The sequence below is a fragment of the Notamacropus eugenii genome, chromosome 5 (genome assembly GCF_028372415.1).
Source record: "Notamacropus eugenii isolate mMacEug1 chromosome 5, mMacEug1.pri_v2, whole genome shotgun sequence".
In the NCBI taxonomy this organism is placed as follows: Eukaryota; Metazoa; Chordata; class Mammalia; order Diprotodontia; family Macropodidae; genus Notamacropus; species Notamacropus eugenii.
In genome coordinates, this window is record NC_092876.1 from 156377427 (window position 1) to 156402616 (window position 25190).

Consider the following 25190-nt stretch of genomic DNA (forward strand, 5'->3'; position numbering starts at 1 on the left):
ATGACCAATATTAAGTAGCTGATATAATTTTAAGGTAGAAAATATGCATTTATTAAGGACCCTCTATGTGCCAGGAACTGTGCCAGTACTTCAGAAATAATCTTTTTTGATCCTCATAGCAACCCTGGGAGGTATGAGCTCTAATTATTCCCATTGTACAGTTGAGGCAGACCAAGGTTAAATAACTTGTCCAGGGTCCCAGAGCTAGGAAGTGTCTGAAGTTATATTTGAACTTCCTTACTTCAGGCCAAGTGCTCTGTCCAATGTACCATCTACGTGTCTCATTTTAAGAGATGTTGTACAGCTTATAATTTTTCTGAGATTAACCATTGTAGAAATTTGTTTAAGATGTCCTATTGAGCATAAACTAATAGAATACTTGATTTTCTATCTAGCATGTTTGTATTGTATTTTATCTTGTGTATTCACTAAAGAAACAATTAAAGGTATATGTGTATATGAAATCACATATCTATATTTGTACTATGTTTATATAGACATGTATATACCTATGCATAACCATATATACATATACGTATGTATATGTGTATATCTGTGATTTTATCTAAGTAGAGAATACCAGTAATGGGAACCCCTCTTTAACTCTGAGTCTTAGAAACGTTACCCAAGTCTGAGAAATGTTGTCTAAGCAGTGGAATGTAAATGACTTGCTAATAATTACAAAAGTAGCATGTACCAAAGGCTAGACTTCCTAGACCAAAGGCTCAGATCTTTCTGCCATTAAGACTGGCCTCTGTAACACCTGCTGTCTATACCCCATATGTAAACCAACACCCGACCTGGTGAGGTTGCATGAGTGAAAAATCTATACAGAAGCCCTTGAGTGGATTTCCAGTGAAAATGAAAATAGAATATTCAGTTTAAAATCTTTTCTTTTGGTTGGCATTGCAATTCATTTAATTAACTCTAAATTATTCATGCTCAAAACATACCTTTCAGTAATAAATGTGTCATGGTAAAAGATTTTTTTTTTACAGTGTTGGTATTCATACCAACATTTCCCAAGGCATTTGCTTGAGTAAGAGTTTGTGATTAGAACCTGTAATAAATTAAAATGTTTTAAAATTTTCTACAAATTTTACATTTTACCCAGGGAGTTAGACCCATCATACATTTTTGTGTGTTAAACTCTCTAATCAAGGTGTAACGCTTTACATAAGCAAATAATTACCCTTAAAATAGAAATGTAAATAGAATCATAATTTCTAAATCTGTTACTTGTGCTTCCCTTATTTGGATGTTAAGTAGTAATCAATCATTACCAGTAAAACATATGAGGCAAAATTTGATTTCTTTTACTTTCAGTTTTACCTATAATGATAGGATTTTTTAATATTATGGGAAGGAAAGGATTAAGTAGCTGCCTAAATTACTTAGGTTTCCCTGATTCTTGCAAAATCAGTTGAAAATACCGAGATGAAATTAATTCTTGTATTGTAGCATATTACTAACAATGGTAGGAAGTGTCCCCCTCCACCCCAACAGAGACATCACCAAGAATGTATAGTACTGGAAATCAAAGTGGACCAATTATGTATCAAGAGCACGGGAAGATAAATGGTTAGCTCAAGTGCAACACAGAAATGGAACAGAAGGACCAAAAGGTTTCCCTATGGCAGTAAGGGGAGCTCTTCTATCAAAGATACATTGAGACACTGATGTTTAGTTTTGTTCAGTGTATTTCACCCTTTCTTCCTTCTCTTTCAGTAATCATAGTCTTTTGTCATAGCTCTCACAATCTAGTGTCAGACTTCACATTTCCCATCTTGCTCACTCATTTTGGACTTCTTTGGCTTCTCCAGCATGCCCCATCCTCCCTACCCTTGCTGGGTATCTCCTCCTCAAATACCTCATCCCCTCTCTTATTTCACCTTTATTTTTTGCCTTGTCTAGACTTAAAGCTTGGTAAAGGCAGGGATTGTTTTTCTTTTCCACATTTCTGTCCCCAATGTTTACCATAATGTAGGCACATAGAAAGTGCTTAAGAAATGCTTATTGAATATTGACTATTATCCCCCTTCTTGATTTCTTATGGTTACATGTGAGTCAGAGACAGAGAGAAAGAGAGATAGAGACAGAGAAAGAGAGAAAGAGAGAGAGGGAGAGAGAGAGAGAGACAGAGAGAGGGAGAGAGAGAGAGAGACAGAGAGAGAGAGGAGAAAGAGAGAGAGAGAGAGAGAGAGACAGAGAGAGACAGACAGACAGACAGACAGAGACAGAGACAGAGACAGAGGAGAAAGTAAGTCAGCTAGTGAGTAAGCCTTTATGAAGCATCATTAAGTGCCACAGATACAAAGAAAGGCAAAAGACAGTCCCTTCTCTCAAGAAATTCATAGGCTACATGGAAGGGAGCTATAGAGTTACTGGAGCACTAAGGAGAGGGAGACAATAATTGCAGATAATTGTGTGAAAGTGACCCTCCTTACAGAGAAACTAAGACAGAAAAGTATTTATACAGATCACTGTGTCTCACATAATATTATCTGGAAATGTTTTTGAAGGAACATTGCAGAGTTCTGAAAAATCAAAACAAAACAGCTTCTGTTTCATGGTTATGATATTTGAAAAATGAATTTAGAATTACTTTTTTTAGAGGTAGCTGAAGGTATGGGATCATGAGGAAGGAGTCATCAAAAGATAACAATATAATATTTAGATAGTTTAGATACTAAAAGATTAAATGGTATGTTAGAATAAAATCACATTAAAAAAAAAAACCAATTCCCTTACAAATGTGATTCCATAGGTGAGCACATAGGATAAAGTTTTAGGGTAGGAGTCAAGTAAGACTTTTCTTCCTGAGTTCAAATCTGGCCATGTGACCCTGGGCATCATTTGCCATAGTTTCCTCATGTGTAAAATGAGGTAGAAAAAGAAATGGCAAACCACTCCAGTATCTTTGTCAAGAAAGAGGTCGCAAAGAGTTGGTCAAGACTAAAAAGTGACTAAACAAAAATAACAAATATATACCATATAACAACTTTAAATTAATCATTGAATTAGGTTCGTTAATTTTTTTCTCTTGTACAAGATCACCTACATTTATGTATGATTTTCCTATATACCTCCACATAAAGGCAATGTGGTCAAGTGGAGTACTAGCCTCAGAGTCAGAAAAACCTGACCTCAAATTCCATTTCTGAACTTCAGTATTAGTTTATTCTGACGCATCCCTTAACCTTTTTGTGCCTTAGACATCTGCTTGGGACTTATCTGATAGAGAAAAAACTCTTTGGGGAAGCAACTCTCAATTTTTTTCATCAGGCAAATGGTACTTAATGCTTGTTGATTGATTGACCTATTAAATTGACTTATTAAAATCATGAACCAATAGTCACTTTGTATTGGTTCCACACATGTACAAAATCATTCATAGCTGTGTATGTGAATGGTGACCTCTTCTTATGTCCCATCACAACATGGAAAGATGTTGCCTTCTCAAAGACTGTGCCAGTGAGCACAAGCAGAGAAGCATAATGTGATTTTCATATAAGGACAATTCTAGCTTAATATGGAGAGGTTTATCATCAGAGTGTTGGTGATTGGATGAAGAATATTTTTTACTTTTGGCAATATCAATTCAAGACATTATCTACTTTGGCTAGAGAAATTTGTAATCCATTTCAATAGGAGGAAGAGTCACACAAATATGATTATGCATAGATCCTTAAAATAGTAGAGGAGGTGAGAATTACATTTCAAGCTAGAGAAAAGGAGGGATGATTGAAGGTTAGGTAAATGTCATTTAGATTTTCATGGACATTCAGAAACTATTTGCTAAGGTATGGTCAATTCAATTAGATTCAATTTAACTAACATTTATCAAGTATCTCCATGTTTTCCAAGGCCCTTACAATCCAGTAGGCTCTAATATGCCATGTAGTAAATGTATGGTAATTTGAAGAGCCGTTAGGAGACAATATATACTTAGGGTTCACTAATATTGAATTTGATTTTGGTATACATATGGAAAATTTAGGTACAATAATTCTAACAAACAAATCCACAGTACGGTTTGTTGTTGAGTCATTTCAGTCATGCCTGACACTTTGTGATCCTATTTGGGGTTTCCTGGGCAAAGATATTGAATTAGTTTGCCATTCCCTTCTCCAGCTCATTTGTCAGATGAAGAAACTGAGGCAAACAGGGTTAAGTGACTTGCCCAGGGTCACACAGCTAGTAAGTATCTGAGACTGGCTTTGAACTCAGGTACTCTTGTCTCTAGGACTGGCTCTCTATTCACTGAGCCTCCTAGCTGCCTCTAAGTACACCTGCTGATTCAGTCATTTTCAGTTGCATTCAACTCTTGTGTCCATCTAGTAATAACTGATTTTAAAATCACGCTATAACTTGTTCTCTGTTGTTATGCTGAATACGGTCCACTTCTCTCTGTTCTGACAGAACGCTCCATCTGACTGTGGGGCCCCAATGAAGCTACAGGTGAAACTGTTATTCCTTTCTTATTGGAACAGCCTGGTAACTTCATTTTAGAAGAGTTTTCCTAACAGCATCATGGAGTGAGAACCTACTTAAAAGAATAAATGCTTAAAAAAAATAAACCTGTCAAAGGAGTGAATCTCTTTAGCAAACTGTAAAATATATAGTCACACAATGAAACTTTTTCAAATGAATAACTATTAAAAGAATAAATGTGTCAAGGAATAAATTTCCTTTCCACTGCATGAAACCACAGAATGTACAGCTGAAAGGGAACATTTTCAAATGAAAGACTGTTAAATGAAGAAAACTATTAAAAGGAATCATTTTCCAGGCTCTGCAGCTACTCTAGCAATTTTACACTTCAGCATTACCTTTATATCACAGCATATCATTTTAAAATGATATTGATATGCTCATAAAGAATAAATTCACTCTTACATATGATCTACCTGGATGAATGACTATTAATTACTGGTAGAGAGGCACATGGCTATTTAGCATGAAAAACACAGAGAAGTATTATTTACATTCTACCAGAGCAGGAGTTCTTAACTCTTTTTGTCTCATAGATCCCTTTAGCAATGTAGGGAAGCCTATGGGACTTTTTCTCAGAATGTTCTAAATGTATGAAATAAAATACGTAGGATTACAAAAAGAAACCAATATGTTGAAAAAACAACTATAACAACATTGAAAAAATTCATGGATCTCAAGCTAAGAACTCCTAGGATATCTATGGAATATGAAACTTAGCAATAAGGTAGGTACTATTATCACCAGGAGAAAAAGAGCCCTAATCGAATGAATGACCCTAATTTTCCAGAGACCAAGGCTTAAAGTCCTTGTGGAGGAATATGGTTGGCCAATGGAAAAGGTACTTCCCTACCTGTGCCTCAGTATGGTAACCAAAAGGGTCATTACTACCTAAATGAATCTGGGGATGGGATGGGGTCATTTCTGAGGAAGGGCTACAAGCCCAGTCTCTTCCTAAGGGAAAGAACCCTTCTCTCTGATTTAAAAAAAAATGTTATACTTCCTGTAGAGTTGTATACAGTACAACAGAGTTATTCACAATGATATTCACCATCCCACTTATCATCTAATCACACTGATGTCTTTGACTTTAAAGGTTTTAGTTATTTAATAACCTTCATATTTATTAACAAAAAATTTGAACTCTTTTTATGAGGGAGTGAGACAAGATTGTCTTGCAGGTTCTTTCTGGTTCTCACATTCTATGGTTAGATGGCTCTTGTTGGTAGCATAAAATTAATGAAATCAATTTAATAGCTAATAGCTTTTATCTTTCCAGTCACGTTCATAGAAATATACTTTCAGTCAAAGTAACTACTTTTCTTCAATTGGACATATTTTTCAGTGTAATGCAAGGAAGACCTGATTTAGAATTAAGCAGCTAGATTTTTGTTCTCACATACTCTGTGAGCTGCTACTGATAAATGTCATGAGCTTATTAACTCACAGAATCAAGTTTGCATGCACGATTAGCAGGTTAAACTCTGATTCTTCTCAATTTTGTTTCTAGCCATGCTCTTCCATGAATAGATAATGTAATGGATGCCCTGCCCCAAGGCTGCAAACGCCTGGCTGCTTCCAAGCGATGTCTGGCATGATGAAATTCAGCGTATTGGCGGGCTTCAAATAGTGGGCTGAGAACATCTGTGAAAAAGCCAGAAGTGACCAAATCATAGCAAATGACCATAGTTTAAGCATGCCAGAATGCCACAGAGTTCCATATTGGAATAATAGCTGTAGCAAAAGCCCATCCATTAACCAAATATTAAATACTAAATTAGGATTCAACTAAATAAAAAGAGGCAGGAGGAACCCATCTATCAAACTGTCCCTCTTTAGAAATCATTCCAATTTCTGCTTCAGTAGGTGTTTACCATGGCTCATTAAATAATATGGCTTTATTTAGAGATCTGGGAAAGGCAAAGTAATTTAGGAGGTTTGTAGTAAACCAGTGACCAATTTGGAGAAGTGACAAAGATTGGAAAATGTAACTGAAAGTGTGCTTACTTTGTGGGTGGTAGTTGGTGGAGAGGATTATAAAACTGAATTTTAAAAAATGTTTGCCTGCATGAAACCAAACAGTGTGACAGGTCACATTGCCATATGTGGAATCAATCTTGAGAATGAATCGTAAGTGGACTCCTAGAAATTGCTAATGGGATGCAGGGCAGTGTGGTAGAATAAGAACTTTATTAGCAATCTGGAAACTTGGGGTCTAATTCTATGTCTAATTCTTGTATATTCTCAGTTAAGTTGCATGGTTAAGTTGACCCTTAGTTCTTCCATTCTAAAAGTGATGGGATTGGAATAAGTGATTTCTAGGGTGCTGTTCAACTAAAATTCGATGCTTCTGTTGTAAATTAGGAGTATCACTTTCCTCCTTTGGCAGAGGCTGGCTTGTATATTTTGCAAAATCCATTGTATATTTTTGGAAATACAGAGTTCTCTGAACTATGCCATCCCATGAATAACAACAACAGTGGAAATGAAAACTACTTAATCTGGCCACATTTGTCCATTTCAAAATTCATTTGCTAACTGGACAAAAGCAAAAGCCAGAAGTCAATGGGCTAATAAACTTTCTGTGGGCACAAGTCAAGTTGCTTTGCACATGCATGAATTTCCCCTTTTTTGGTGGGGGTGGGGAGGGTTAAGAGAATAGGGCAGAGGGTGGAAGAAAGAAGAAATGGAGTGGAGATAGCATTTAATTCACAAAAGGACTGAAACTAAATGAAAGAACACAAGAAACGTCCAAGTTGGATTTGAAACACTCATGAGCTCTATATCTCCCTCCTAGCCCTTCTCTCTGTACTGGTTCCTTTCATGTTCAGACCTTGTACTCATCATCATTTCTCTGCTCTAGACCTCTCTTCTCATAGACCCTAAAGAAAATTAGAACTGTCAGTCAAAGCTGGTTATGCCTTGCAGCTAAGGCAGATTTTATTCTAAGTAAGATCTGTAATAATTACTCTATCTCTGTTTACAAACTCCCAATAAAAACTACAGAAGATATGTGCAGAGGCCAGGGCAGTTTTATTATTAATAATAAGTTTGCAATGCACTTTCATGCTTAATCTCACTTGAGCCTCAATCAATAAACAGTTATTAAGTGCCTAGCATGTGCCAGGAACTGAACTAAGCACTGGAATTCACAATAACTTTATAAGAAAGATGCTACAAATATTATTCTCATTTTATGGATAAGGAAACTGGGGTTCAGAGAAGTTAATTGACTGTCATATGATCACACAGAAAATGGCAGACTTGAAAACTTGTACCCCAAGTCTTCTTGACCATAAATCCAGAACACTATTCATGATACCAAATTAATTTTATTGCTAAAATGTTGCAGAGCTACTACAGGTCAGTCAATTCCTTCTTGGTAAATGAGTATTTGCCTTTGAAGTTTATTATTTATTATGATTTTTCCCTTCTGTTAATCTAACAGAAAACAATTTTCTTTTATTTATTAAAGTAAATTGTTTACTTGTGTAGATGAAGAAAGCTAACATATTTATTTAATTGCCAATTTATTTTACCTTTTTTCCAGTTACTCCAACAGAATACATTAAAGTTTCCCATTAATAATTTCAGAGAAATTTCAGCTCACTCTCCCCCTTCCTACTCATACTTCAGTCATTTTTCAGTTGTGTCTGAGTCTTCATGATTCCATTTGGAGTTTTCTCGGCAAAGACATCATAGTGGTTTGCCATTTTCTTCTCCAGCTCATTTTACATATGGGGAAAATGAGGCAAACAGGGTGATGTGACTTGCCCAGGGTCACATAGTTAGTAAGAATATTACATTTTGATTATAGATACTACCAGGAGAAAGTCTGATTTCCAGGAATTCTTCTGCCTCCTATAATGCCAATAGATATACCTTTCAATTATAAAAGTTTTACTATCCTTTAAATATGGAGTAAATCGATGAATATTGTTACAGCCATGGAACTCCTTTATTTGAGCCTTTTGGTAGGAAAATATAAAATATTGCTTGTCATTCTGGGTTCCCATAACCTGACTCTAATCTTTCAAATCTTCCTTATTTATCCTATTCCCCTCCTTGTATCTATATCTTAACCAGTCTCTCATTCTTTATTCTGCCTTTAGCCTTTTGCTGTCCTAAAAATAAATTCATAATAAAGTTCAAAAATGATGATGTGATAGGCAACATAATATAGATTTTAATGGGCATGCAGTGAGGAAACTTTTAAAATCTGTAATTAAAAAAAAAAAACCCTAAAGTCATACTAGAATTTAATAATAATGTATTAAAGCTGAAAGAACTATGAGATCATCAAGTTCTAGCCACCCACTTTAATTCAATAGTTCACTAGGTCTGTTTTTATTGGTGATACAGGCTGTAACCCAACCATGCCTTCTTATCCTGGGTGACTCTTGTCTATGGCCTTCCAGAGATGACAGAGGGTCTGCTCATTGTCCTGAGGCTTCCTTCTGGTTTTCTAAACATTTCAGATGTGAATGAACTGTCCAAAAGTTAACTCTTGCTTTTACTGTGTGACTGGTCTGTCTTTTTTCCCCCATTTATACGTCTCTCCAATAATATATTTTATGCCACTTCTCTCATGTAATATAATCTCCCATTCTTGTTACCGATTTGCTCTAGTCACTTACAATCCTATGTTTTCCCTTCAGGTGATCCTCAACTTTAATTCTTCAGAGACTGTGATATTCTTTGACTTCTGGTCATATTGTATTATTGAGAAAAATATTGTTATTTGCAAATAAAGGTCTAGGGAGTTTAGGTCACTTGCCTAAAGTCTCGGGGTTAGTTAAAGATAGAGTTAAGACTGGGAAAATTTTACTTCTCAACATTCTTAGTTTAAGGCATTCATCCTTGCATACAGTACTACCTTTTATAAATGAGATTCACATTAAAAAACAAAACATCTTTAATTCTTTCCTTCCAAAGCCTCCTTAATTAAATCTCAGAATATAGTTGGTTGATTAGAACAGTTCAGCTTTTAGAATTCTAGATGTGTATTTATGAGAGATTTACATATGAGGTACAGCTTGTCATTTGATAAGAATTCCAATACTGTCAGTGTTCTTTCTAATTCATGCTTCCTGGTGAAATAGAGGCCAAATAGAACATGGGGTTCAACAGCATTAACAGTTCCAGCACAACATGTGGTATCCAAACCTGGAAAACATAATGCTGGCAGAAAAAGCTGCCTTTAACTCTCTTTCAATTGACAATCCTTTATGCATTTTTTCTTATGATTTCCTTACTTTCTTAAGTAATATTATAAGGGTTTCAAGTATGTATGGGTAGAGCTCCTGGTAAGAAATATGGGCACTATGTGATTGAGGTAAACCTGCAGAAAAAAAAGGAAGACATCTTCTAAAGTGCAGCATTTCTTAGGTATTGATAAACATCAAATGGCCTGACCATAATTTAGTCTTTAGAGGGAAAAGAGTTTTTACTAAACCTCTAAAAAGTGTTCTTTAATAGAACTGTGGAGATTATACTATAAAAAAAGTCAAAAAGGATTACTCATCTGAAATGGATTGTTTAATAAATGAATATTTATATAGAGAACTCTTGAATTAAGCAGTAATCTTTGGCTTTGTTGAAACACAATGAATAATATGCAAAATCAGGGGTGCTTTTAAAAAAAGGATATGAACATCACATTATGATTACCAGTCATTTTGATATCTGCATAGCAGGTAAATAAAATGAAGAATGACTAACCTATTATGTACTTAATTAATGAACACCTGTACACAATGAAAGCATGGCTGATTTTATGAAAGCATGAAAACCCAACCAGGCAATTAATGTTCAATTTAAAATTTGCATGCTGGAAAAGAAAAAAAAAAAACCCTGGGAGAAAAACAATCTGTAATGGGTGAATGACAAAGAAAGAAAGGTATTTCTTTCAATGTATCCAGATTATTTTAACTTTCACTTATCTTAATTATTCAAGTCCTGCTTTGTAGTACAACAATCTAACCATCTCCTCTTTTGTGATTATTTATATTTTATCTATCTGTCTATCTGTCTATTTACCTATCTACCCACCTACCTACCTACCTATATCTATCTATTTATCTATCTACCTGTCTGTCTGTCTATCTATCTATCTTTGTGTGATAGATCATTTGGGGAGAAATTCTTTTCTGAGATTAGCACCCCTGAGTACCAAGGGATGGTTAGATTGCTCTGCAGTGGATCAGAATTGATTATCTTAGTGATCCAAAAAAAAAAAAATCTGGATATTTGGTCAATGTAAATATCCAACAGTTTACAAAATTTATCTGATTCAATGCCAATAAAAATTTTAAATGTCTGCAGTGTGAATAGATCCCCCCCACTCCTGGTCAATGTGTAGTAACAGAAAAAAAAAAATGAAATGGTACACATAGAATGGGGAAAGACCTCAGAGACAGTCTTGTCCAATTCCATATTTGATGTGTAGCCCTAATTCTTCTACAATTGCTTCTTTAGCCTCTCTTAATATCCAGTGATGAGGAACTAAATACTTTACAGATATCCCATTCATTTTATTTTTGGGTAGGCTTAATTGTGAGTAGGTTGAAATCTGCCCTTTGTAACTTTTACTTTGTCCTTTTCTCTTGTATAGCTTGCCCCTGTATCGTCATACATCTGTCTTGCTCTGCTAAGCCTGAGCTTTAGATTACATTCACTATTTGTTGCTTTTGCTTCTACTTATATACTGCTGAGCAAAGGTGGGGGAAAAATCCCCAAGCCACGCCAACCTGGTGCTCTCCAAATTCGTCTTACCTAATCTTAACTGAGTGGTCATTAAGGCAAAGCAATCCCTTTTCACCTCCCTAATTTATTGCCCTCACCACAGTGGCTCTTTTCAGACCTTTCATCTCTCCTCAAAATCACACTGTTCTCCTTACCTCCCTCTCAGTTGTGAACCTTGTCTCATATTTCACTGAGAAAAAAAAAAAAACAAAAACAGAGCTTCCTTTTCTCTCCTCCTCCTTACATCACATTACTTGGATATTTTCTGTCACTATTTTCTCCTTCATTCCTATTTTTCATGAAGACATAGACCTTGACTTTTGGCTTCCAAGTCAAATCTCTCTACATGCACAAATGATCCCTGTCCTGTCCCATCTTCTCCAGAAGATTGCCTCCTCTGCAATTCCCACTCTTATTTCCCTTCAATATGTCCTTGTCTATCACCTATTTCCTGAAAACCCACATACATTCCTAAGTTTTTCTCATGCTCAAAAAACACTAACTTGATTTATCCACCTCCTTCCTAGAGAAAGCCTCTGTAACTGATGCTTTCATCTCCTTTCTTCTCACTCTCTCTTTAATTTTCTATAATTTAGCTTCCAAACTCATCATTTCAGCCAAAATTACTCTCTCCAAAATTAGCAATGACCTCTTAATTGCCAAATCAAATTACTTTTTCTGAATCCTCATCCTTTTTAACCTCGCTGCAGCCTTTGACACAATGATCACCCTTTTCCTTTTTATATCATCTTTCGGTAGGGTAGTGCCAGATTCTGAAAAAGCTAAAAATTTTGCATAAAACACAATCTCTACTGTCATAGATCTACCTATTGGAAGGAGAAAACACAATCATAATACAAACATATTACAAAATATTACATGAAAAGTGAATTAGAAATTTGTGAGACCAAGGGCTATGTGAGGTGCAAGGGAAAAGGTCTAATAACTACCATAAAAGTAAATGAACTTGATCTGACATGATGTGTTCCTCATAAACAAATGCTAGTTCTGCAGATTACTATTAATATAGATCACTTTCAGATTCAGAATTTAACAAGGCAAAAAATAGATCATTGTGAATTGTTCTTGCCCTTGAGAAATTTCAATTTAATTATCTAGCTATGACATATAGTCGATATTATCCTCCCCTTTTTGGTAGCCTCTTTCTTTACACTTTCTAATCTGCCAAGTTTATGTACTCCAATGGCTTCAAATATCATATCCATAAAGAAGACTCCCAAATAAAAATGACATTTTTAAATAGAGCTTTTGTATTTGCAAAGCACTTTCTTCACATCAACCCTGAGAATTAGATAATAAAAACATTATTATTCTCATTTTTCAGCAGAGGAAATTGAGCCTCAGAGATGTTAAATGACTTGTCTAAAATAACAGCCAGTAAATAGTGGAGCTGGTCCTTGAACCCTAGACTCTTGGGCCCAAGTGCCATTAGCTTTCAACTATAACACGTAAATAGATATCTAGATTTATGACATCACTTCTAATACAATACCCAGCATCTCTAACTTTCTATATGCTGCTGGATGTTTCTACAAAGACTTGTCAACTTGGCAAGATCTGTCAGTGCTTGTGTTCTTCTACTCTGTCTAATCTTTGAGAAACTACTATCACTTTCATGCCATGGTAAGCATCAGACTTCAACTTTAGTTAGGGTATCAAATTTCATTTTATATTATATTTATTTTTTGTAAATATTCTATTCTCTTTCAAGACTATAGGTACCATGATGGCAGGAATTTGGTTGTTGTCCTTCATTCTCTAAGAGGACAAAAATGACATCACCATGAAAAAGTGAAATTTCAGTGTATCTGACTGTGGGTGATCAGAACAATATGAGTTCGGAATGCTCTACCACAGGTTGGGCACAGATAGTCTGTGTGAATATTTGGGGTGGGTATCCTAAATTTTCACATCCTGCATTTACTCTGTGCTGTCTCAATTCCGCTTTGCTCAAAGAGCACAGCACCCTTTCTGATGTGGACACACCGTGTTGAGTGGTCCTGTGCCAGCGTCTCCCATGTTGTGCAGTCAAATCCAAAGTTCTTAAGAGAGAACTTGAGAGTGTCCTTTTATCACTTATTCTGACCACCATGTGCTCACTTGCCCCATGCAAATTCTCTATAAAATAGTCTTTTTGGCAAGTGTACATTTTGCATTCGAAAAACATGACCAGCCCATCAGAGATGCACTCGCTGAAGCATAGTTTGAATGCTTGGCAGTTCAGCTCGAGCAAGGACTTCAGCGTCTGGTACCTACTCCTGCCAGATGATCCTCAGAATCTTCCTAAGACAGTTCAGATGGAAGCAATTCAATTTCCTGGCATGGCACTGGTATACTGTCTATGTTTCACAAGCATATAACAATGAGGTCAGCAAAACAGCTCCATAGACCTTCAGTCTGGTAATCAGTCTAATTCCTCTTCTCTCCCAAACTTTTCTTTGGAGGCTCCCAGACACTGAGCTAGCTCTGGCAATGCATGCATCCACTTCATTGTCAATGTGTACATCCCTAGAAAGTACACTACTAAGGTAAGTGACTTATCCACAGCATTCAAACCTTCTTCATTTGTTGTAACCAATGGTTCCACATATGGATAGTATGGTGGTAGCTGATGGAGCACCTGTGTTTTCTTGGTGTTAATTATTAGGCCAAAATTAACACAGCCAGCAGAGAATTGATCCATACTTTGTTACATCTCAGCTTCAGAGGCTGCATTGAGTGCACAATCATCGCAAACAGAAAATCATGCACCAGCACTCCCTCTACTTTGGCCTTGGATTGTAGCCTTTTCAAATTGAAGAACTTTCCATCAGTGTGGTAGGTGACTTTGATGCCATGTTCATCCTCACTGGAAGCATTTGTCAACATGGCTGAAAACATCATTCTAAAAAGCATGGGAGCAAGCATAAAGCCCTATTTTACTCCATTGGTGATTGGGAAGGCATGAGAGCATTGTCCACTATCCAGAACCTGGGCAAACATGCCATCATGAAATTGACGTATGATATTGATGAACTTCTCTGGGCAACCAAATTTTGACATAGTTGTCCATAAACCCTCATGACTAACAGTGTCAGAGGCCTTGGTCAGATCTACAAATGTTGTGCACAGACCTCTGTTCTGTACCTGGCATCTCTCCTGGAGTCGTCCGACAGGAAACACCATATCGAATGTCCCTCGGCCCTTTCTGAAGCCACACTGACTCTCAGGTAGATGACCTTATTCCAGGTGAAGGATCAGCCTATTTAGGAGGACTCTAGGAAGAGTTTTGCCAGCAATGACTCAGAAAGAGACCCCGCTGTGATTGTCCCAGGACAATCTATTCCCTTTACCTTTATAGAGATGGACAATGGAAGCATCCTTGAACTCCTGGAGGATAATCTCCTCTTGCCATATAACCTGGAAAATTTTAGCCAGCTTTTGTATGAGCTACAGTACACCTACTTTGTATATCTCAGCTGGAATAGAATCAGAACCAGGTGCTTTGCCACATGAAAGGAACCTAATGGCCCTCAAAACCTCTTCTTCAGTTGGAAGTTCAGCTAAGGAGGGATTGACTTCAACCTGAGGTACACAGTCAATGGCCTTAACATAAATTGATGCTGGTCTGTTGAGAACACAATGGAAGTGTTCAGCCCATCTCTCTAGGATCATGTCCTTATAACCAATCAATGTGGCTTCATCAACACTGAATATTTGTGATGCACTATAGGTTTTTGGTCCATAAATAGCTTTCAGAGAATCATAACAGCACTTTGGGTTGTTACTATCAGCATAAAACTGCATTTCATCTGCCTTCTTACTGATCCAGGAGTGTTGCATCTCTCTAAGCTTTGCTTGTACTTTGCTTTTGATGGATTTAAATGCTGCCTTCTTAGAGGTTGATGAACTATCCTGCTGGTAAATCCTGTGGAGTTCTCGTTTTTCATTTAGCAGCTTCTGAATTTCTCCATCATTTTCATCAAATCAGTCTTGGTGTTTGTGAGTGCTCTCACCCAGATGAGAGGATGCAGTGCTGTATACCAAATCTCTGAAAGCTGCCCACTCCTTTTCTGCTCCACTGTTGCCAACTGTGTGTTGGCTCAACTTTCCCTCCAAATTAGCAACAAAGTGTTCACATTCAGAGAAGAGCTCTAATTTGTTGACATTAATTCTTCTGGTAGTCATTTTGCCTTGGGGGTGGTGCTTTTGATGAATGTGAATTTTTAACTTGGAAAGGATAAGTCTATGATCAGTCCAGCACTTTGTACCATGCATTACCTTTGTCACTCTCACATCTTGTCTGTCTCTTCTCCTCACAATCACATGGTCTATTAGATGCAATGTTTGCTGTGAGGGTGCATCCATAAATGGAAGACAGTGTTGGTGATGAGAAAAATCATATGATGCACAAGTCTTCATCAATAAATGACCATTGTTGTTGCTGTTTCCAAGTCAATTCCTCCCTAGGACACCTTCCCAAGTCGGTAGTCTGAGCCTACTCTAGCCTTAAAGTCACCCAGAATTATAAGTTTGACCTCTTTTGACACATTGATAAGGGTCTCTAGGTCTTCATAAAATTTTTCTTTGACTTCATTTAGGTTTGTCATGGTGGGAGCACAGGCACTGATGATGGTGGCATGGCATTTCCCTGTGAGTGGCAATTGTATTCATGAACCTGTCATTCACTCCTTTTGGCAGGCATACCAGCTTGCTGGTTAGATTAGTTTTGATTGCAAAACCCATGCCAGCTTCATGGCTCTCCCCTTCACCGTGCCTATTCCAGAAAAAGGTGTATGCACCTCCACCTTCAGTAAGCTGGCCTTCATTTGCCAACCTTGTTTCACTCAGGGCTATTTGGATGTGATACCTTTTGAGTTCTCTTGCAACAAGAGCAGTTTTTCTTTCCAGTCTACTGGATTTTGTGTTGTCTATTAGTGTGTACATGCTCCATGTGCTGATGGTGAGTGGAATCATCTTTGCAGATGTTTTTGTAGATTTTGCACATTTTTTGTGTGTTTCGACCACAGAGTGGGATTCCCTGCCTGCCATGGTAATCAGGCCAGGGTTGGGTAAGCAGACAATGTTTAGGGCATCTTTTCTACCCCCCTTCCTCACACCAGGAAGTAAGCAGTGCAATCCTTAAAAGGCTGCTCAGACACCCAGGGGGTCGCCGAGTCTCACTGCTGCTTCCAGTGAGAAACTACCCCATGGCATGAGCTGCCTATGTGTAGGGTTGTGACTATAGCTCCCAGAGTATCTGCATCTGTTACCTCATCACTTGCCTGTAGCCACAGGACTTTGAGGCATAATAGTGAAATGGTATGGGTGATGTCTTTTGATTGGTACATAAATTGGATTTAAGTGAGGCAGAGTTGTACTAAGCCATCAGCCTCACTCTCTCCTTTAGAGTCTTCATAGTCTAATGGCAGGACAGAGTCAAGACAGTTGCGATGGCTCAGGATGCAGTCGATGACCTTGGTGTCTTCAATGTCTAACCAAGCTCTAAACATGCCACATCACCTGCCTCATCTGCCTTCATGGCCATTGGAACAAATTGTTCTCATTCGCCCATTCCACCAGAGGAAGTCTTCACATGCTTGGGGTAGACACCCCCCCCTAAATCACTAATGAGTTTGAGAACCCTTGATTACCCTCAACCTGGTTTGGCCCATATGCTGAAATGGTTTACAGGGGTATGGCCGCCATGCATGCTGCAGCTTCTTGGAGTCACAGGTGAGAGTTAGGTAGAACAAGTGGACACCAAAGGTGGAAAGAGCTCTTCACTAAAGGTATTGGTCCTCTCTGAAAACACCCTACATCACATGGCAGGATAAAACTTCATCTAAACATTGTACCTCACCCAGTACTTGCAACAATGGATAAGCACTAAATAGGCACTTAATAAATATTGAATTAAGTTTTAATTCTACTTCATATTAATTCTGATTCCTTCTCTTAGTTGGTCCTATAACCTAGTATTTAAACCCTCCACAATCTGACTCTGATGTACCTTTCCAACCCTGTTTTACATTAATCCCTTTTATGTACTCTATGTTCAAAATCAAATAGATGACTACCTTTCTCCAAACTCTGTATTTTGTTTCTGGACTCTGTATACTCATATTAGCTGTAACCTATGTGTGGAATAGGCTTCCCTTCATTTCTGCCTCTCTTAAATCATATTTTCCTTTGACACTTATTTCAAGGGTTATTTCTTCAAGGGATCAAGCCTCTCCCACACCCTTTAGAAATTAATGCTCTTTAAAATACTTCTTCTTTATTTATCTGTATACACTTTGTGTCTCTCTGTATTATAGTAGAAGGTCACCTTCTTAAGGGCAGGCATTGTTTACCCTTTGTCTTTTTATTTCACAATAGGCATTCAATTAATGCTTATTGAGTTGAATTTCTAGTTTTGTCGAAAAGACCCTAATGCAGAAAGAATATTGTCTTTTAATCTTGTATGCACTAATTTAATAAAGCCTTCAATTTTTTTTCTTACCAACAGACCCTCTGGCCCCCTTTTTGGGGAGTTTCTTAGTTGTTTGGAATTGCTCCAGATGAGAAATCCCAGTTTTCAAGATTCTCACCTGCTTCATTAGTTCGGATCATTCGAGAGGGGGTGCTTGGATCTCCTGTCCCAATAGGATTAGTTGCCACCACTCTGAATTCATATTCTACCCAGGGGTTCAGGTCCACAGCCATGGCAGATTCCATGTCTCCTGTTATGACTTCTGGGACTGAAAAATGAAGCAAATTTCAAACCACTGAGATTTCTGGAAAAGTTCATTTTCTGTTTTAAACAGCAATCAAATAGATCATAGCCACTAACAGTAACCTCAGGCTAATACAGAATGTTTTATGACATATGACCATGACCTCCATTTCAGACTTATTAGCAAAATGAAAAAATAACCTTCAGAAAATAAGTACTTGTGTACATTACCAAAGACAGTTGAAAATAATCAATAGTTATATTACTCATTTATATGCGTGAATGTCATCCTTAGTAGAGATCATTTTGTAATTTTTTCTAAATAGTAAAATGTTACTTCCAAATTTCAAAAGATATGGGTCTTCATTGGGAGAGAAGGCATTTCCCCCAGTGATGTAAATTACTACCCTTAATATCTTCGTTGTTGTTGTTGTTTGGATGTTTCAGTTGTGTCTGACTCTTTGTTACCCCATTTGGAGTTTTCTTGGTTAAGATACTGCAGTGGTCTGCCATCTCCTTCTCCAGCTCATTTTACAAGGGAAGAAACTGAGGCAAAGAAGGCTAAGTGATTTGTCCAGTAAGTGTCTGAGGCCAGATTTGAACTGAGGTCTTCCTTACTCCCATCCTCGTACTCTCTCTACTGTGCCACCTAGCTGCCCTAATACCTTAGTATATATTTCCAAAAACTGCTTTGATTGAAATCATTCACTGCTTAGCAGCTGCACATCTAGTAACAAACCTTTTTGATTCCAGATCAGATCTCTGTTCATTCTTAGACAATGACTCATTACAGGTATTTTATTAAAACCTTCCCAGGTTGTGATCTCCTGACATTGCCTTGGAGAAACCAGGGTCTCCATGCCATCACGAGACATCAAAGCAGGAACCTTGCGAGTTGAAGAGCAAAGCAGTGCTGTCAATTAAGTGGAAAGTCAGAGTAGTGCACTGGAAGGACCACTTGAATTGGTGTGAACTCTAGCAAGTTTCCTTTAATTTGTTTTGGTGTTTCATTTTCTCATCTATAAAATGAGAGATTGGATTGAATGATAGCTAGGTTATTAGGTGACAGCTAAAATGTCTTTGAACTCTAAATTTCAAGAAAAATCTCTCTAAAACATTCAAAAGATAGTGAAATACCTTTGCTAAGTCACTAAAATGTAATGAACTAATAATAGGAAATAAGAAAAAAAAAGCTTGAGGGGAAGATACTTGCTTATGGTCATATAGTTACTAGAAGTTCAGATGTTTTTTCCACCACATTATACTGTCTCTTCTAATTTATTATATCCAAACTGAACTATTTTGGGGTAAATATGGATTAAGGATTGGAATTGGGACTGGATCTATGATTTAACTGATATAAAGAACTCTCAGATGAGGAAACTCCCCTTCCCAATGCAGGCTATCACTTTTTCTTCGATTTATGGTCTTAGAATATATTTGTTTTTGCTGCTGTTCACTTATCGAGTTGAACTCAGTGATCCCAGTTAGGGTTCTTTAGCAAGTATACTAAAGCAAGGTATATAGCACAAGTGAAGCAATATGTGTATTACACACACACACACACACACACACACACACACACACACACACACACACACAATTATAACAGTTTAAATGGAAAGAAAAACAACAACAAACCCTGGAAATGAACAGTATAAAATTGTAATAACCATATTTCACCTCAGAGAAGAGAAAATGCACATTCCTTTCCCTTTTGCAGAGATGAAAGACCTTTGGTACAGCACATTGTAAATGCTAGAAAATTTGACTAATGTGTTCCTAAAATTTGCTGAATTGTTTTGTCCTTCTTTTTCTTTTATACTCTTTGTTATAAGGGATAATTCTTTGAGCAGAGTGGCAAGGGACATTTTGGAATTAAGATGATAGAAAAACAAAAGACATTAGTAAAATGAAAAAGAAAATTTCTGCTTGGGCATAATCAAGTTGTCCCCAAGAATGTAAGAGCTTGGAAACAGCTTAACATAACTAAAGCAGACTTTTGTAAAGCCTGATGTAAGTCCTGGAGAATGATTTTTCTTCACTGTGGTTGCACCTGAGATCTCCAGAAAAGCTTTGAAGTGAATGAGAGGACGTTACTTTTCCTTCCTTTTCTGTGTCAGGAATGTATAAGGCTGTGCCCTGTAAGCTATATATAATCTGACCTTAGCTCAGACTGCTAGGTGTGACAGTCATTTGTAAAATTAATTTCTGAATCTTGATGAAACATTCATTTATTAATCATGACATTTGTCTTCATATTAAAAAGAGGTATGGATTCCTGCTCTCAATTTAACACTGTCCTTTGCCTCTGGTTTTCAGTTTGTGGTGACCTTTAAATAAAACAACACACACACACACACACACACACACACCAAGAAAACAATAGATTTTCTAAGCTCATTGTCAGCAGTAAGGGCTTGAAACAATTGTAAAAGCTTGAGGAGGATATTAAAACTTTTGATGAAATTGAACGAAATGTGAAACAGATTAAGAGACAAACATCTTTTTTATTAGGATTTTGATTTGAAACACAAATCCTGAGCAGATTAAAGATAATGTAGCTTTTATTCCCAAACAAATCTTTTTAAAGCCTTTATAACCATGTATTATTTTTCCTCTTACAAAGATATACTTTCTGTAACTATGGGGACATTTCTGTTTAAAACATGCAGGCTGTGTTCCCAGGAAGAAACAGGAGGAGATTAAAGAAAGTAGAAAACCCTGCATTTCTTGAGGGACCATATCTCACAGACGCTGCCTCCTAAAGAAAAGATAACTAGAGAAATTTGTTAATTGCAAACTAGTTAGAACTGAAGTCTATCTCATACCAAAACAATAATTAGCCCATTGGTCTTTTTAAAGAAATGTTAGGCACCTTGGTGAAAAATTAAGACAAGAAATGATCCAAAAGGGTATAGGACTGAAAGGTAAGTCAGCCAAGACAATTGGTTGCTTTGTGTAGTCCCAGTCAAAGAAATCAACTCACTATACTTGCTGGGTAACATAAATGAAATGTCTATTTTCGAAGGGAAAAGTAATTTGACTTAGCTGAGAGTGGCCTGCAGGCTAAAATGCCTATTTGCTATGGCTACTTTTAGACTTCATTCAGAAGGAAAAAATGATTCTATTCTCAGTGGCTGCTTTAAGGGACTGCTTTTACTTATACCTAGTGTTTGTCACTTAACTATGGGATGTGCTCAGTCAAGCATCTAAGTACATCTCTACTTGAATTGCTAAAGAGAAGACTTCTACTACTCATATTTTTGCATTCAAATGGGACCTGATGAAAGTTACAAAAGGAATCACAAATGCCTTTAAAAATTCCATTTTAGAAGACTCCTTTCAATTTTCCAAGGACTTTGAATTTATATATTTTTATAAAACTCATTGAAATATGGCACCAAGCTATGGAAGCTTCTCAACCAAGGGACAAAGGCTTTGAGTATGTTCCTGTGAGAGATTGTTTCTGATGTAAAAGTCCAGTCTAGCTAAGTGGGAGAGGCTATTTACTATCAGGCTTGCCATTTAGGTGATAGATTCTTTGCCTATGGCAATTCATGAAACAAAGACATAGAGCTCAACTGGAGGGGGTGTGGGAAGCTGCTTACTTCTGAAGGTTTATCGTAAAGAAGAGGGATGATTCCAGAGAAAAATAATTTCCCTCCCACAAATGGATATAATATCTGTTGTATGGGGGTACTTCATCATCCCTTCATATTCTGGGCTACTCATTTCAGAAAGGACCCATGGTGACTATCCTAGGGACAAAATCATTGGCCATTTGTCATGTTCAAAAGAGAGTTTGGTATGTTCACTGAGTTATCAGTTTCCTTATTTACAGTGAAAGAATGTCTCTGTTGACAATGGCTAATCCTTGGAGTGTTTATGGGAGTAAGTCTACACAAGACTTTATTTATCTTCCAAATTTAAGGAAGCATTTGTTGGGAGGTGTGTAGAGTCAGGGACTAGGAAAGGTAATGCCTCACTAAATAAATGGCCAATTCAATTCCAAAACTGAACCACAGAAGCTCAGTTATCATGGATATTGGCATTAGACTTGTTCTCTAAGAATGAATCTTTCTTAAGACATTTAATACTCATTTCATTCCATTGGGTATTTGGGTATTTTTTAAAAATTATTACTACGTAGGCTGTGGTAATGCTATGGATAGAGTGTTGGGCTTGAAGTCAGGTAGACTTAACTTCAAATACAGCCTGGGTTACTTAATAGTTGTGTGACCCTAAGCAAATCACTTAATCTCTGTCTACCTCAGTTTTCTCAACTTTGAATGGGGATCATAATGCCACCTAACTCACAGGATTTTTGTGAGGCTCTAATGAAATAATACATATAAAACTGTTAGTACAATGTCTAGCACAAAGTAAGTGCTTAATAAATACTTATCCCCTTCCTTCTCTAGCTTTCAAACCCTCTGCAATCTGGTTTATCAGCCCCCATGGTTTTAATGTTCATCTCTAAGCAGCTAACTCTCATGTCTATAGATTGCTAGCTACTATCTCGAGATCTAGTCTGACATCATAAAGTGCTTATCAGACATTTCACGTGTATCTCCCAGAAATATTTCTAAATAAACATGTCCAAAACATAACTCATTTTCTCTCTCTCCAAAACCTGCCACTTTTCTGAATTTCTCAGTACTGTTAGGGATACCACCAGTTACCCAGATGTGAAAACCTTATGTCATTCTTGACTCCAACATCTCTCACATGTATACCCTTTTCTCAGTTGACACAGTTGCCACTCTCATTCAGGACCTCATCACTTTTAACCTAGATTTTGCAGTAACTTCCTAATTGGTCCCCCTGCCTGAAGTATCTCCCCAGTAAATACATCCTCTACTCAAAATCTGAGTATGTCACTCCATTCTCTCTGCTCAAAATAAATTCCAGTGGTTGCCTATTGCCTCCAAAATCTGTAGTAGAACAATTCTAAATACATGTCTAGATCTACCTTGCCAGCTGTGCTACTTCATGGCCTAACCAGAAAATTATAGTCCTCATAGATATTTACTTTCCAGACTACAATGCCAAGACAATATTCACAGAACCTATGGCAGCTATGAATATGGCAGCACACTTTTGAATTGCAAAGTATAACAGACTCTCCACATGGAAGACAGACCCCCAAACATTCAAACACCAGAAAGCCAAATCCATCAATGCAACAAAGAAATCCATCATAATAACCAAGAATCCTTAACACATTATCAGACCCTCCCACAAATGAACAACCTTGAGCAAAATGCTCTTCTCTCACTCACAGCCAGCTGCCTGCTTCCTCTCTCTCTCCCAGATCTGACTAGTCTACTTCCTCTTGGCTCTGCTCCAGCTCCACTTCTTCCTGTTCCACCCTTTCAGAAAGCTCTTCCCACCACATGTGACTTGGACTTCCATGTGATCTAAGCAGATCACATGGACCTATTAATGGGTGGGAAAAGATCTTCAAATAAGCAAAAGTTATGTTAACAAATAAGCAAAAATTACGTTAGCAAATAAGACTCTATCTGACACTGTTTGACATTTCTTATACTGAAAAAACAGCTCATTGTAATGTGTCAACTCTGTAAAATCACATGACGGTCTTTTCTTTCTTTATGGTCCAGCTATATTGTCTTACTTGCTCTTATACACCCAACCCCCTTGTCCCCCCTTTCTGCATTGATACCTTTCCATTTCTTCTGTGTCTTTGCAATGGCTGTCTCCTACACCTAGAATTCTTTTCTTCTTCACCTTCACCTCCAGGAATTCCCAATGGTCTCCAAGAATTGACTCATATGCTGCCTATCTGTACCACCTGCAGATGCTAGAGCCTTCCTTCCTCAAACTAGTCATTTTGTATATCCTTATGTATATACATTTCCCCCATTAAAATGTAACCTCCTTGAGAGTGGTTTTTTGTGAGGTTTGTCTTTTAATCCCCAATTCCTGGCACATACTAAGTGCTTAGAAAGGCTTGTTGACTGGTTGATTATGGAGACTGTAAAGGGTCTTGAGGAAAGGTGGCACTTAGTAGAGGAGGAGAATTTTATTACTTGTTTACAGACAATCTTTTAATTTTTTTTTTTTGCATCGTTAATGGGCTCTTGTATGTCCTTTGTATTTCTTGCATTTTCTATATGGCAAAATCCTGCATCTCTGGCAACAAACATATGCACTATTATCTTTAGAGCTTGCATGGGAGCTGGATATCCTCTTATCAAGTTCTGTGGAAACCTGGAAATAAGTTATGGTCAAGCTGTATTCCAATATTTCCTTGATTTAAATCTGAGTCAGGGAGTCAAAGAAAGAATATGGGGGAGGGAAGGGATGACTTCCAAGACTGAACTGCTTCTATGAAAGCTAAGAACCTCCAAGATTTAACTGTTGTGGCCTAGCACGTTATGATGTAATACAACCTGGACTGGGTTGTTTTTGTTTTTGTTTTGAGATTAGGTCTCCATATCTTTCTGAGGCTTGGAATGGGACCTGACCCTGCTGCTGATGGACATGGAAGCTTTGATCTGCTTTGCTTCCAACCCATGCTGGTTTGCCCTTCTTAGGCAGCATGCCAGCTTCCCCCTTCTTGGAGGCTCACTATATTAAGATCAGACACTGTGGGCTTCTGATTGACTTCAGCCCTACTTCAGCTCAGAACTCTGGAACTCAAGCAATCCACTAACCTTGTCTCCCTTAGTAAAAGGGATAGGTTTGTGCCACCATGCCTAGCCTGGACTGGTTCTGATCTCTGCTTCTATCCACCAAATCAGCCTCTTTTGGTTTATATGCCCAGAGTTTCTGAGAAGTCTCAAAATAGAAGTCGAATATAATTCAAATCTAAATTCTTACATATACAGATTAAAGGGTCTTACTTCCTGAAGAAGTATTCAAGGTAAAATATATATAGTACACACACACACACACACACACACACACACACACACACACACAATGTATGTGTACATACATACACTATCTATATAGCTATCATCTATCTATGTTATGTGTGTATATGTAGTTGGTGCAGGAGAGCCTTTATTTCACCCTACAGAAAATATATAGAAAAGACAAAGAATTTCCAAATCCACGAACAATGCAGAAAATGTATAAAGGTATAAAACAATTCTCTTTCCTTTCTGCAGAGCCCCATGTTTTCCTTTGACTCATAGTATTGTCCTGAGGCTTAGGGCTTTTCCTTCTTTTGAGAAGAGAAACAATCCTGAAGTTGCTAAAG

At 37.3% G+C, this 25190-nt stretch overlaps 1 protein-coding gene across 3 annotated transcripts in view; it reads right to left on the reverse strand.

Moving 5' to 3' along the window:
* The window catches only part of CNTN5 (contactin 5), a 1560624-nt gene that overhangs the window by 58107 nt on the left and 1477327 nt on the right, over positions 1-25190 (reverse strand). For all 3 annotated transcript variants that reach the window (XM_072611297.1, XM_072611298.1, XM_072611299.1), the window contains exon 18: positions 17832-17981. In XM_072611297.1, coding sequence (XP_072467398.1) covers positions 17832-17981 — 150 coding nt within the window. The remainder of the gene's footprint in view (positions 1-17831; positions 17982-25190) is intronic.